The sequence below is a fragment of the Aplidium turbinatum genome, chromosome 3, assembly GCF_918807975.1.
Source record: "Aplidium turbinatum chromosome 3, kaAplTurb1.1, whole genome shotgun sequence".
In the NCBI taxonomy this organism is placed as follows: Eukaryota; Metazoa; Chordata; class Ascidiacea; order Aplousobranchia; family Polyclinidae; genus Aplidium; species Aplidium turbinatum.
The window spans coordinates 4,145,846-4,161,494 of NC_137474.1; the positions used below are offsets into that span (position 1 = coordinate 4,145,846).

Genomic DNA, 15,649 nt, shown 5'->3' on the forward strand with positions numbered 1-15,649 from the left:
GACTATTGGGGAGTCTGGGAGTCGAAGCCCCTCAGCAACTAGGATAATCACAGTAAAAATTGCATCCTTCCAGTAGAAATCTGTTTAAACAAGCCCTGAAACGTGGCAATGAGGTTATTCTTCCAAAAGCTCATGGTCCACCATCAACACCGCGGTCCGCCAATTGAGTAGCCCTGCTCTGCAGTCGCACTGTTTGTAGTCTTTTAATGTTTAAGTAACGTTACGTTGAGTAATTAATGAAATCAAGATCACAATTTGCATATTTTTATATACTGCGGTTTCCCCTGCGTTAGCATGATTTGTGCAACATAATATGATTTGTGCAACAGCAAAAATGTGCGACATATCTTCTCAATTATTGTTACAGTATTTCCCAGTTAGCGTACTGTATATTTTCACTTCTTTGTCGACCTTTCGTTGTAGTGAGGTCAACTTTTTCGATAAGTTTTCAGCTCGTAAGCCAAGTTATACTATATTGGTATGTTTGTGAAATTAGTATGTTGAAATGTCATTCTAGTATTACTCATATCAGATTAAAAGTTTAGTGGGTAGCTTAGTTCTTTAAAAGAAAAATTAATGTTTTTCTCCTGGAGCCAGGATAAGTTTGTAAAAAAGGTGTTAAAAAAATCTTCCATTCTCCATCTTGTGTAGATTCTTGCGGCTAGCTATGATCTTCATTTCGTAAATAAAATGTAAAAATTTCAAAATTTTTAGCGAATGCTATACCGTTTCTGTTTCCAAAATAAATGTAGTGAAAAGTTTTTTTCTCTAATAAGCATTCGAGACTTTAATCGATCTATTGCATTTTGAAATGTTAAATCGTAGTTAAAACAGTGATCATTGCTAACGTTGACATTTTTGTGGTTATTGCATGCTTTAAGCTAATTACCCAGAGGCATATTTTTTATGTTGTTTCTTTAACGTTTACATCCATTAAGATCATACAAAAGCACTTTATTTAGACAAATTGTTTTCTGTAAACAGACTTAGTGTTGCTGAGTTAGTTAAAGTTTTAATTTTTTATTTTATTTTTAAGCATTGAGTAAGCAGGTGAATGCGTTCTTTGCTTATTGAGTTGACCACAAAAATTTAAACAATAAACACATCAGGTTTTCAACTAATTGAGTCATTTGAAAGCTTTAACGTTGATAAACATGGAGTATGTGAGTCGTATTTTTACAGCAATTCTACGTCTGCATTGGTTCAATCAATGTAAAAAAATGATTTGTTGGCTCACTTTATTGTTATACTGGGACCATGTAGTCATCTACCTTCGAAGTCATCAGAGTATCTTGGTATTGAAAAACTGCTCCATTTCTTCTAAATAAAAGCACACTTCGCACGAATTTGATTCTCAGATATCGAACTGTTGTTGGGGAAACCATAACTTTGTTGTAAATTTTAGAGTAGCCTCCCTTGAACCAGGCATTGAACGAAATCCATTTTGTTTGTTGGCTATTTGTTATTGTATGAAGGGACTACGATGATTCAGCCTTCTATATTTTGTCACCAATTTGCTTTAGCCTTTCTGCTCAGCAAAAACATCTCGTTTGATTTCCTGTGATGCAATGCCAGCAAGCAGGTGAAGCTTGTTGGTGTGGCGTTCAGGCGCCCATGTACAAAGCGACAACGAGTGGTTGATACCGGGGTTTAGCTTGTTAACTGATAGCATCTCTCTTACAAAGTGCATGCACATTTTGCTGTGTACAAGATTTTCGGGGTCCATATTAACGTCTTCAAGGGACTTGAAAAACATTGCGTATTCTTTGGATATGGTGCCTTTTTTTAAGAAGTGTCTTAGTTTAAGGCCTGAAGATCTTATTGGCACGGGGCTCAAATTCTCTTCTCAGCGGCCCTGACTGCGCCAACTCATTTTTGGGTTTGTCTTGATTCATTGGTTCATCTAAATTGCTTGTTAGAATAATGTCAAACCAAGTGTGGTTATTTTTTTCCTTCATATCGCTGATGAGTATGTGACTCAATGCATGGATTGGACTTTAGCTTAGAGTTTCCGAACGGATTTTATGTTAATAAAACACGTTAAATAACCAGCCTCATAACTTTAATTTCTTATTTCGAAGAAAGATTGAATATGCGGTATTTCAGCACAAGTAGTCAAACGATTTTATTCCCGAGGGCATTTGACCCACGTGCTAAGGTTTAACTGATAAAATATCCACAAATGGTTTCCTCAGGTCGTTGTTGGAATGCCGTTACAATGTTGTGATATGGTTGGCTGCACACACGCTGCTCTCACTAAACGTGCTCGCTATAACAAGGAACCAAGTTTTCCTTACATAAGCTTGATGACTTGCTGTGATTCTATTTGTTCTTCCATTGAAATTTGAAGTAATCAAAAGAAGGCAATGACACAAAAATCATACTAAACGAAAATCTCCAATATCGTCTTGCGTGGTTTCAGGCTAATACCCGGTAGGTAAATATTTAAATCAAGTGGACTTGACGACAAGGAAAGTGACACGTCGTGTCCACCTTCCACGGCCGCCCGGTATCGAACAAACATTCTTTCGAACGTCGTACCAGCGCTCTCTTTTTCGACCAAAACCTGATGTTGTTATGGAATCAGTTACTTTTCAAATTATCTCTTGAGCAAGACTATTGTAGTGGAGACCAAACTGGACTTTTCGAAGTGCAAATCCGCAACACTACAGCGTGCCAAGTAGGCTATTTATTTCATAATGCGGTCATGTTATGATGTTTATTGCACTCAGTCATCAAACATAGTTCAACTTTACTTGTCAAAAAATTCTGTTTGGTTTAACTCCCTCTGTCGAAAGATTGTGTTTTCAATTGGGATGCAATTACAGCTTCTAACTGGAGTCAGCTTCTAACTGTGCGGTTTGATGTTAATGTGGCATCTGAAAACAGAAAAGAGGTGCACTGCTTCTTCAAAGTATTGCAAAGCAACAGGTTGCAATCTTTGAAGATATAACCTCGTTTACCTCCATGGATCAACCGAGAATGTGCTGACTGGTGTTACTGCAAGCAAAACCTTACTTAATAAACTTAGTGATCATATCTTTAACAAATTTTTTGTTATCTCAAAACATGGGAATTTTTGCATTAGTTGTTAAGTTTTTAATCGATCTTTGCGATTATCTGGCGATCACCCGTTTACTTAATGTCATAATAATCTAAAATCTTTTTAATTTGTAGTAGAAAGAAACGTACGCTGTGTTTATGTTTGGCATATCGCAAATGCCATCCTGATTTTCAGCTGACTAGGCGAAGTGTGCACAATTGCACACTGCATTGCCTAAACGTGAGATTATAGCAATGAGGTTTTCTCGACTGAACGGAGACATTTCTTTTCTTTTGTATGTAAAATCACGTTAAGTTATGGCAAGGATCTTCATATTTATTTTGTCATCGCACTTTTACACAGCGCACATGCTTTTTGCTTGACTCATTTCTATTTTTACAAAGAAAAACGTTTTTCCGTATGTAGATTCAAATTTTATGAAGAAGGCAAAGATTGTGTCACTGCTCACCGAGTCACCACTACTCTCAAAGACTTTTTAGGGGGGCTAAAACGCCTTGTGATAGTTTAGTTTTGTTGACAACAGAAGAGCGTATTATGTCAGTGAGTAGAGACCTACATGCGGATGTATTTATTTCATTTTATGCAGCTTTTACATTTCACTGCCTGTCCCCAGCACTTGAGGAACATCTCAGGCTTGCATTAAATAATTGATGAATGTTTTTAAAGGAGCCAATGTAAAAAAACATAACCAATATTCCTTCACATTGCATTCCAGCACATGCGCTTCTGCATTTTAGAAATCGTTCGAGACCTGCTGCAGCCAAAGGAGCAAAAATAGTCTTTACATACTTCATCGCAGAACTAAGCAGGCCCACATTGTTTTGATAAGGTACGTAGTGTGAAAAGCATGAAATCTGTGGTTCAGAAAGACAAATGTTGATGTTTTTATTCCCCAATAAAGTTTACTCAAGCATTTGCATATTTTCACTCGTCAGACTGACACCTTACAATGCTGTGTGGTAAGCACTGAAAGTTTGATTTACGTGAATATGATTATTCGATGGTTATTAGCCCCATCTTCATCTTGATAATCGTTGTTTTTATTTGATCATCTCTGATGTAATTGTTCTGTGAGAAAATACCTCTTGACGTCGTAGTGCGGTAAAAATATTATTGTAGTTTGCTCAATCGAGCTTGTCACAAAGGCTGCATTGTTTCGAGCAAGGAGCTAAGCAGCAGATAACCACAGAGCTGAGCAACACGCAAACTTGCTGCAATGGTGGAATGCCAACTGCAAATACAGACCTCGAAATGGTTCTGGCAAAACTACATTTGTTTCTTTATAAGGTCTTTCTTCTTCGATTTCCAATATTCATGGATCAGATTTCTTGTTTGTTTTTTAAGCTGCAGCTAAGCTTATAATTTTGCGTGGTTGCGGCATTCATTTCCTTGGGCTGCCATCTACTCATATTTTAGTCCAGCCAATACAAACCATATACTTCCGCATTTTAAGCTCGGATGTTTTCCGAAAAGCACTGGTTTTCCAAAAGATTTCGTCAAGGGTGCTAATTAAGCGCAGCATCGATCATACTCCACATTGGCAACACTTCACGTCTAGTCATGGCTGGGTATGCCATAGTCAGAAATTGAGTATAAAACGTATTGCTTGCTCTTTCTTTCCATTGTTTTTATTGATTTGTGTACTCCTTCACATTGCAAGGTCTGTCTCTAAAAACCTGACGGGCATTGAGAACTTTGGACGTACAAATGGGAGTCTCCTACAACTCAGCACATTGCAGTTGAGCAAGTCACAAACAGTAAGTGGCTTAAACTTGGCAAATGATGAAACTGAGCAAATCGAAATGTATGTCACAAGTCAGCAAATTCACTTTAGCAAGCGATGACCAAGCAAGTCCGATGTTAGATACAAATTTTGTTTACTGACTTGGGCAGTAGGTGAAATGTACCTGCTGAGTTGTCGCATGCCGAGTGGTCCGACTACCACAAAATGATGACCCTTTGTTCCACGCAACATCACACTCGCACTGCATTTGAAATGTCTTGAAGAAAAAGGATTTGTGCCGTTTGAGTTCGTGTTTGGTTTCTACTGAATCGCTGGGTTTTGAACTTTTAAATCAACAAGAGACTGGTTGTATTTTTAAAGGAGGCGTATCACCCCCCACTCCTCTCTTCCACACACGGAAAATGTTTTTTTAAAAAAACGGTACTTCGTTTAAATCATAACAATAACACAATTATACCAAATATCGACGGGGAAACATCCACTTCCTGCTACTTGCTGCGCGCATGGTTTGTGTAAGACAGCAATATTCTTCGTTATACTAGTCAGTCATGAATTTCCATAATTTAACCCAGAAAAAAAATTTAAATAATGCTACGTTCCTGTAAGGCACCACCTATTTTTGTTTACATACCATCTATTGACAACTATCGCATTGTGCATAAAGAAAATTATCCCCATCAGCCATTTTGTCATCAGAACCTGGGCGTTTATCGTTTTATCTCACATCCCATTTTTAACATTTCAATACGCTTACCCTTGGATGGATACGATTTTACATAAAAGGTTTATTGACGCCAAGTTGAGAAGCCCTCTTTCGTTAGAAGTTGTTTAACGATGTTTTTTCTTAATCAAGAGAAACACGACGCTTGGGTTTGTTGCAGTGTTGCCAGAAGGGTACCTTGTCCCTAATCCGACGAAGTCGTCAGTTTCTAAAAAGTCAGTTGTAGCTGGCAGTGAAACTGCAACCGACACACGAAGCCCAAACAAACTGCTTTAAAAGCAGGTGTGAACCATTATTTAGAGGTCGAGTGGAAGTAGACGGAAAATGTCTAAAAAACAGATAAAGACTTTTTAACAGACCACCCCAAGCTTTACAGATAAACTCTTGGAGTCGAGTGGCAGTGAATGAGAGTTAGTGATATGAAGCCTGAACATGAAGCACTGTGGAGACATTCATTTTGCAGCGTCTGGCAACACTGATTTATGGATAAATGTATTGTAGTTTCCTGTCCATATTGATGCGTCGATCGGTCAATACTCTATTTTTTCTCTCAGTTGTTGCAGTCAAACAAAGGTCACCCCCAGATAAGTTGCCATTTCGTGTCGTTTAAAATTTACTTGACAAAAAAGCCACTTTCACTGGGTGGAGAATGCTTGCTATCTTTATCTGCCTGCAACATTTGCAGCGTTGTATTTTCTACTCAGCTTTCAACGAACATACGTTGAAGATCTTGAAATAAGTGCGGCACACTGGACGAACTACACATGGAACATAGAGTGGCAAAACAACACCTCCCGACTCCGTGATTTCCTACCCGACGTCGATCCCCACCCTCCGGGAATGTCCCTCGCAAGACTTGCGTGGGTCCGGCTTAACCGCTTACGAACCGGCGTCGGTCGCTTTCGTTCAGACATGTGCAAATGGGGCCTGGCTCCCTCACCGGGATGCGAGTGTGGCGCCACAGACCAGACAGTAGATCATGTCGTCCATGACTGCCCAATCCATCAACCACCACATGGAGCGCTTGGACTGAAGGCCCTGGATGACGAGACTGTCGAGTGGCTGATGACATCATGCCCAAACATATAGTCCAGAAGAACAGCTCATACGACGAAGAAGAACGAACATACAAAGTGAGATTGCTCCGATTCTAGATTTATATTTTTACACTCATAACTAAATCGCTATAACATGAACTCAATCGCTAGCCAATTCATAAAGTGCCTTGAGGGCTTTACAACAGCTTTGGCGTATGGGAGCAGCGTATTCATCACTGCATATTCTCATACAACCGATCAGTTACTTTGGGTTGACTATTTCAGCTTTTTGTTTATGACATTTAATTTTCAGAACATAAACAAACGTTTGTTTAATTGCTTACTTCGGTGACATGTGTTAAATTTGTATAAACAAAGTTGATTTATAAAACGAAGTCCTTTTCTCCCTCAGGGTAAACGACCTGACACTTCTTGCCATCTGCAAATGTTGACACATCATTAAGAAAACATGGTAGCATAAGGCGAATTACACATTGGTGTTGACTCTTCTTCTTTCCATGTATTTTGCTGACGATCTTTAGTTTTTCTTATCGTTTTGCGGCGGCGTTTACCGAAGCTTGCACATAGGGATGCTATGTCATGGCAACTTTCGCTTTTCCGGTGACATGAGAAGGTCCAATTTTCAATTCAACAATTTTTATGTCTTGTTACAAGCTTGCTTTTAACAAAAAATTAAATTACTTCAAAACTAAGTAGACTACTTCCATATAACCTATAGAAAGTAGCCTATGATATTTTATAAATTAGAACAACATTGCAAGTCTTCTGGTACAGCGGATAAGCCACAAGCGATTGTAGGTTTGCATCTCTTAGATCTTAAAGGCATACTAAATGAAATTTTCAAACGGGAATTAAGCATTAAAATGCGTAAACTGTACATTCAAGAATACATTTCAAAAAAAAATTACCGAAAAAAATTTGTTTTTAATGGCGCTGGCAAGGCCCAAAGTCCAATGTTTCATTTATTTTCATTTTTTTTTCAAAATGACCAAAAAGTGCAAACACAGCTCGAGAATACGTCACAAAAAACAGCAATAACAAAAGCCACGTTACAACATCTGATGTTTTAACATCAGATCTGAGGTTTTGAGCAAACTGTCTGATGTTTTGACGTTGAAATCTGATGTTTTGATGTACATACATACATAGCCTACAGTTAAATCGCCGGCAGTAACAACTGTTGCGTGATCAGCTGATTGCTCGTCTTTAGTTACGTAGACTGTACAGTCGCACGCTTCGCTGCTCAGGCCCATTCTGGTTTTGAAAGCTCTGACAAAAGCACGCGCGCAATGATGGTCAGACCGCAATGGGGCAAAATTTTATTGAAAATCGTTTTATTGTAGCATGTTAAACAGAAAGAACGTGGAAAATCGCCTAGTCAGGTTTTTCCTTTAGTATCCCTTTAAATCCCTAGTTGCGCTGACAACTTGTTCGTATAAATGTATAATGGCAGCAAAATTAAGAAAGTAAAAGTTTTGTACAAACAAAGACCCATGCCCATTTCTAGTGTCAGATACATGATTTGGCGAAAGGAAAGTATCCTGCCTCACTGCATTCACGGGTGTCTGAATACAATATTGTATTTCGCTAATTTCGCTATTTGCGCTAGTTTATATTAATATATGCGTGAAACGTGACCCACTTAGATACTTTTAGCTTGAACTTGGAGACATGAAGTTCAGTATAACAGTTTGATTGCCGTTTGGTTTGTTGATTTTTGTCTTGAGTAATATGATAATGATGGCCTGAAAAGGGTGAGATCTTTCTTGATGGGCTCACTTACATAATACACTCTAGGGAGCATTTTCATCTCGGCCTCGTCTGAACCTAGTTTGATAAAGTTATTTGATTATAGCCAAGTACAACGTTAAGTTGTTCTAAATTAGCCGTAACTAAGAGCAATTTTTGTATTGATTCAACGTTCTATTGGATTCAACTGATGGAAAAAAGCTTGCAATGAATCAATACTTTCAAAGTTGAATTATTATGTAATTTCATTGAAAAAGGTGGACTCCCTTGTGGTTGAGTTGAACGAAAAAAACGCCGTAATTTAATAAAAAAAATCTTGCTGCTAAGCCTTTTAAACTTTCATAACTTCAATGAAAATGCTTTTTGTTGTATATCTTTACAGTGGCGTCTTCTTGGCTGGGGTTGCACATCCTTAGGTAAAAGGTTTCCATAAGTAAAGTAGTTCATAAAATCAGTTTTTTTAACTTCAGTGAAAACTATTTTCAGATATTTTTGTTCCACCTTTTAAAGGATTTCCTTCTCGAGTCCTTGTAAATCTTCCAGCTTTAAAATTTTGTTTCGCTACAGATCCAAAAGCACCCAAAAGAATTGCTAAGATACCTGAAGTAAAGTGGTATTCTAGCTGGTAAACGTTTCCCTTTGGGCATGGTTTTAAGGTTTGGTGATGTTGAAACGATGTCAAATTGAAAATTTTACTTGCTAGAATAGCATTTTATTCGAAATTTACATCATTTTAACTGTGCTCAGACAGTGTGGTATGGACATTATCATGACCGATCTTTTTAATTTTTGCTTAGTCGTTGGTGGCCTTACTCCGTCAGAAAATCAATTCTTTTTTATATTGATTCAAGGTGCGCCGACGTTGAAACAACATAAAAAGGACAGATTTGAGGTCTAGGTAATAAACAAATTTGACAATAATTTTTATCCTATTCAAGGAAGGGCCTTTGATTTGAAGTAAAGCAATTTCTTTCACCAAGGTAGACTGACCATTGACCAACCGTGCCTTTGTTACTTTTTGATGCCACCACAATTGAACATTGCAAATTTGTTGCCTGCAAAATCCATACATATCCTCCGTGCAAGACTGCAAGTGTTATACCCAGGTACATTTGTAGACGTTGAATCAATGCAAAATATGACCAATTTGCTGACTGAGTGCCATTGGAAAGTGGCATATTCTTGGCGAGGTTGAGGAAACAAGAAATGTTCTCATCTCCGCATAAATATATTTTTTCTTATACCTTTACTTCTTGTTTGCCTCAGAGTTTCAAAGTTTATTTTTTTTCTTTTTCCGTGTAGCAACTTCCACAGATTATCCTTTTCATTTACTCTGCTTGCACGATCTCTCAACTTTTACACCAAATTGCTTGCAACAACAAAACCGATGTGTCATTGCGTAAAACTGCTGCACTTTTGTTTAATCAACGTCAGTTGTGATTGTTATAACGCAACTCTCCAGCAAGATGCTATTAAATGGGAGTGTGGATGTTTGATGGATGCTTTGTTTGTTTTTTCTTCTGCAACGAGCTTGTTATGGCTTGTAGGAGAAGTTGAAAAGTTAAATAAGGCAATACATCATTTTCTTAACCGCATTGATGTTGTCTTGAACTTTCTCAAATTTTGCATCGTCTGTCGTTGAAACTATGTAAAAAAGGCAACGTGATGGCCTGTGTTTTTCTTGTAATGATGAATGTGTATTAGCTAAATCGACTTCATCATTATCAGCATTGTTCTTATGGTTCGGTCATAATTCTCAAGCACTCAGCAGCTGCATCCATGCAAAGGGGCGTGGCAACGTCCATGTCCTAGAACTGTGCTACTGTGGGGACAAATTCAAGCGTTGTGACTGTGTTGAGGATCTAGATCAGCGCTGCCCGTACGCTATCTGCGGCCCCCGTCTGGGCTCAAGAAAACACAATCTTAAAGCTTAGGCCGAATTTAAAAGAAAAAATTAGTGAAGATTTTAACACGGTCGCCAAGATTTGCAAAAAGCAAAATTTAGCACGTGACTAAAAAAATTTTAAACACCCTTGATCTAGATTTTTTACAACAGCGCTTTGTAATACTTTTCTTCCTCTTTGCTGAATAAACTTTGCAAAGAGAAACATGATTTTTACCGTTCCATTGCTATTCAGACAGTGCAAAGACAAGGCCACTGCCTAGAAAAAGGAGACAGAGGATAAGGAGTAGCCAGTTCTTGTTTGTGCCAGAGGTCTGATACAAAGAAAACGTCATCTTTTCGTCCTCTAAATTTTTGCGGAGTGTAAAACTCTTACTCTGAAAGATTCTGCGTATGGATGCAAATTTGTAACCTCTCTGCTCAAAAGCTTATCGTCGACATATAAATTCATTACAAGTTGCGAGATTACTATGCCACTCAAACAAGCGGCGCCGAAATGGTGAGATTGACATATCACTTTTCTTTAGGTAAGTTCCATTGGTTGATTGATTGATTGAATCTTCATCCTCGGACTGGGAAAGCTTCTTGCAGAGCTTAATCCTGGCAGTTTCGCATGCTTGTAGAGACTTTGAATCACTGACACAGGCCCGGTCACCGAGTTTGACAGAGTGAAGTTTCCGATTGTTGAAGTCTTGTTGCCAGGGAGCTATTCCATCCATTAGATGCCGCTGAATGGAGAGGAGTCCTTAACGTGCGTTGCTCAAGCGCACACACCGAGAGTCGAACCAGCGCCGCTTGATCTTGAAGTTTCTTCGTTCCAGAAGTCACGCGCTAACCAACTGAGTTATCGTGGCGGAGCTTGCCAGCTTGGTATAGTGAGACGAAATTCAATGTGTGGAATTACCTTCACCCTCAGAGAACTTTTTCATCAGGAGTGCTACGGTTCAATACGTGGAGAGGATATTGAGAAGTTGCTACGGAGCTGTAGAATATTCAGACGCAGTCGAAACGTTGTCGCATTCTTTGTAACTTGGTCAAAGTGCAGATTTGGCATTTAAATCTATTTCTGTTGTTTCTTCTAATTTCAATGTGGCTGCATTTTTAAATACGTTTGCACGTGTTGCACCACCTGCTTAAGGTCAACTTATTCTGCACATAAGGCAATATGACCGTCATCATGCACTAAATTTCTTCATTACTTTAAAATACCAAGCACCTTCAATTCTTGGAAATGCTTCCGGTTCACACAATCATGACGTCATATAGTCACAGCGTTTGTCATTTTGCATCGAATCATTGTTGAATCATTGTTTGCAGCTGTTGTATTGTTGTCGCATTGCTGCCCCCAAAGACGATTTTTTGCATAAATGACTTGGAAGTACAGGAAATGCTTGAATATTGTGATGACATAATATAAAGGTGCCTGCGCACAATTGGGCGCGTGCGCAAACGCTAGGTTGATGGCCGATTTTCCTCGAATATGTTCCACGCCATCATATTTTAATAAGTCGACATCTGTGCTATCTTTTCTCTTTTTTGATTGATAAAGATACAAAAAATACATGGTTTTTTTAAGAGAAAAACTTCAGATAACTTCAAACAGGGTACATGGCCTTGCACGGCGCGCCTATCTGGTATGGACCTGCCCCGGCCGACTTGGGTCAAGCTAAATAGAATTCGAACAGGAGTCGGCCGCTTCCATTCCAATATGCACCAGTGGGGTTTGGCTCCCTTGTCGTCCTGTAAATGTGGTACGGAGGAACAAACTGCTGACCATGTCGCTCTTAAATTTCTTATTTACAAAGATCCGAAGGGAATGCATGGTATTGCAACACTGGACGAAGCTACACTAACTTGGCTTCCCATCACCTGCCCTGAAATCTGAACAATTATGCCTCATACGAAAAAACAGCTGAGTAAAAGTGGCTGATAGAAGACATTGCAATATAGAAGTGGAAAGTTACCAGGGAAGCATATTTTCTGACAGGAGCATTCTAAGTTTCACATAATCTGACGAAAGTGCCGTAATTCTCATTTTGAATATATGGTCACTCCACAACCATTTATTTTGTGCCAAAGGAGACAATTTCTTCATTTTTGCGCAACCTGATCAGAAAATTGTTCCTTTTTTACATTGATCCAACGTATGCAAAATGTAATGTGAAAAACGATTGAATTCTTGGTTAGTAGCAAAGCGCCAATCGAAAGCGACATCGTTTTATTTGCGTTATTCTAACGCACTACGATGAAGACTGTTCCTAATATTTGGCAAGAAGCATGTACTGAGGTCACCAAATGTAACAAGCGTGGTGATTGGTCAATCCAATCACGTGATACCGTGTTATTCTTGTAACATCATAGCTTTAGGGAATTCTGAAAGGATATCTCTGAAAAGTAGCCAGGTGATGCCTATTAGGCCTTTTTTTATCAATTCGATTTTTATTTTTAAATTGTTTAATTTTGTCGTTTGAAAAAACAAACAAAACGAGCAAAAAACTATTCTGAATAATCTAAACTCTATCAGGTTTCTTTAAATCTTGCAATATAGGCCAATATTATGATCTACAACTGCAATAGCTGGTCTGTTACCAAAGCAAGTCTTGAAAGATTGGATGCCTGTCATCGAAGACATTTACGTGTCATAACTGGTCATACTTGGCCAAACAGTCTTATCTCGAACAAAAACCTCTACAAAATATGCAACAGTGAACCATTATCTTGCAAGATCTCCACCATGAGATGGAACATGTTTGGACACATTCTGAGACTTCACCAGGACTCACCTCCCCAGAAAGCCCTTGAATTTGCGATAATTGGCAGCAAAAAGTACCAAGGCCGAACCGGACGTCACCGTACCAATTTATTACAACTGCTGAGATCTGACATCAGAAAAGCTGGCCTGGGATCCCTGCTCAGCACACCACATCTCCATCGATTGCAAAACATCGCAAAGGGCAAAACAGAATGGAGATCCTATCAACCTTGTTGAAAGACTGAATGAAGCCAGCGGATGCCAAACGATTTGGTTACACTGGCGGCGGAGACAGTTACAAATAATAATAATATAGGCCATCACAACTAGCAGTGCCGTTGAGAGGATACAACCCGGCCAAGACCCCCAAGCAGGGTATTTCAAAAGAAAACATTAAGACTTCAAAGAATGCGTAGTATTTTCTTTGTTCTAGGCCTCTTTGGAAAAAACTCAGGCCCCTAAAATGATCCCGGTCCAAAAGTACCCCCTGGACAGTGATGTCAATACCCCTGACAACTCGTTTTTTGTACAACTTTGATTCAACTTAGTTGAATTAGTTAGTGTTTCTAATGCAACTTCTAACCAAACCATAATACACGTTTATGATGTACAGTTGGAAACAAAAAGCCAATTATTGGTTGTGATAACCAATATATGCAAATAATGTTTCACTCAATCAACACTTTCATCTCTCGTGAACCCCACCACAACGTCTCCTAACGAACGTTAAAGCGATGTAATCTTCAATATTTCTCTTATCTGATTATGAATGTCATACTGAGGTAAGAGTTCACGTTTGTATACTTGATGACGTTGCATTGACATCATTTGGCAGTTTTGCCGGCCAACCAACTTCCCAATGCAACCGCCGATTGCTTTTAGCGAATTCCTTGACAGCAATTAACAATAGCACTCAGCAAAACCTCTGCAACTAGCTGCAAGGTGACTTCTCGGATTGACTGCATCAATTTAATGTAACGTTGAATTTACCTCGCGATAGTGAATTAACTTGAAGCAGATAGCTTGTATTTGTCCATATCCTGCGTCACTCCATGACACAGTCACGCAATCATGGCTGGAAGTTTAAAATCTTTTTTTGCCCACTGTGTTGGTTTTGGAAAATGTGTTTCTGACTTTGCCTTCTTTTCTATGAAATATTCTACAAAATGTGGGCTTACTTTTATGCGTTACAGCAAGACCATATTGCCAGCTTAAAGAAAAGCAAAACCTAAATCTCTTAAGTGGCTGTGTATTATTCATCAGCTAATTCTCCCGTGGTCTTTTAAAGACAACATTTTACCTTCATTGTCATCTCAAGAAAGCAACCTTCATTGTGTGGAAATCAAGTTCTGTTGTATTGATCGCATTTTGCATAAGTTTTACATCCTTTGGTGCAAAATCGACGCTGAAGCTAATATGAAGAGCCTTCTGAGCTCAGGGATCAAGTTTTTTTTTTTATTAACCGTGACCATTTTATCTTTGACTTCAAGTTGTGCAGTCAAGCGTGCAATTATAAAGCGTGCAGCATAAAGCGTCTTTGAAAGAAGTTCAAGTTTCACCATTCAAGCGTGCTCCCTAATAAGACCTTTAAATTGAGGTCTTGATCTTATTCATTCATTCGCAATTTTCTGACCCTGAAAGGCCAAGCGTGACGATGCACCAGCGCTGTACTTGGCAATGGTGAAAAAACGTTAGATTTATGCAACTTGACTTAATTTTATTGTCAACGATTTGTGTTTATTTTTGTTTCTTAAAGTCACGGGTTAACAGTTTTTACTCGGGTTTACCTCCAGTATAGAGGTTGAAGTAAAAATGACAGATGGGAATCATCGAGAATCTGAAACTGCAAGTATTTTCAAATGTTGTTCTTGTTTGGCCAAATTCATTTTTGGACGAAAGTAATCTTCAAATGTCAAGTTTGGCCCTAAACGAGGTAATCTCTTCTTTATGACAATCAAGAAATTGTCTGTAAGTTTTAAATTGTTTCTTGCGTAGAACAGTGAGGAGAATTAAATATAATAATGAGCACACAATGTGGATATGTCAACAAACTTGAAAAAATGAACCGAAATTCTGCATTGCACAGCTTTGGTTTGAGTTTGCTTTGCAGTGTTTGTGGTATAAAAATACGTTGTTGCTGCAAATTATGGCGTCTTGAATACAAGTGGTGTGACATCTGTTAAAGTCCTAACTCTTCTCTTTCCGATTTTCCTCATTTTTAACATTATGTAAGCATGTGACGTTTGCTTTTTGTTTATTATTCAATGATGCAGAAGCATGGCGACATTATGAAAGCATAATGTGCAATGAGCATCTCACGTCATGGCCTTCTTGTTTTCAACCTCTTCATGCGAATCACGTGGTTTGGATGGTGCCCTGCCCCGCGGGCTCTTTGGTGCATCAATAGCATCAGTACACTACTCCTTTTTGAGAAATGTTTCGCTTCACATATGTCAAGTTAAAGCTATTTTAAATTGAAACGATTTAAATTTGAAGCAGATTAATGTGCAATGGAAATTTCTATTTTTATCAGCTCATCTGGACGCTCTGTTATTGTTGTACTTCAGGGTATGCAATATTTGGCACATGGTTAAATTTACTTACTTTAAACGCATAGATTGCTGAAAGAAATATACTTTTAATGCAAAACTAACGCAA

The 15,649-nt window shown here is 38.5% G+C and overlaps 1 protein-coding gene across 1 annotated transcript in view; it reads left to right on the plus strand.

The window, feature by feature from the left end:
• Window positions 1-10,720: 10,720 nt before the first annotated feature.
• LOC145767152 (uncharacterized) overlaps window positions 10,721-15,649 on the plus strand; it is a 37,723-nt gene continuing 32,794 nt past the window's right edge. The window contains exon 1 of the mRNA XM_082578915.1: window positions 10,721-10,766. Within this exon, the coding sequence (XP_082435041.1) occupies window positions 10,736-10,766 (31 nt within the window). The 5' untranslated portion in view covers window positions 10,721-10,735. The remainder of the gene's footprint in view (window positions 10,767-15,649) is intronic.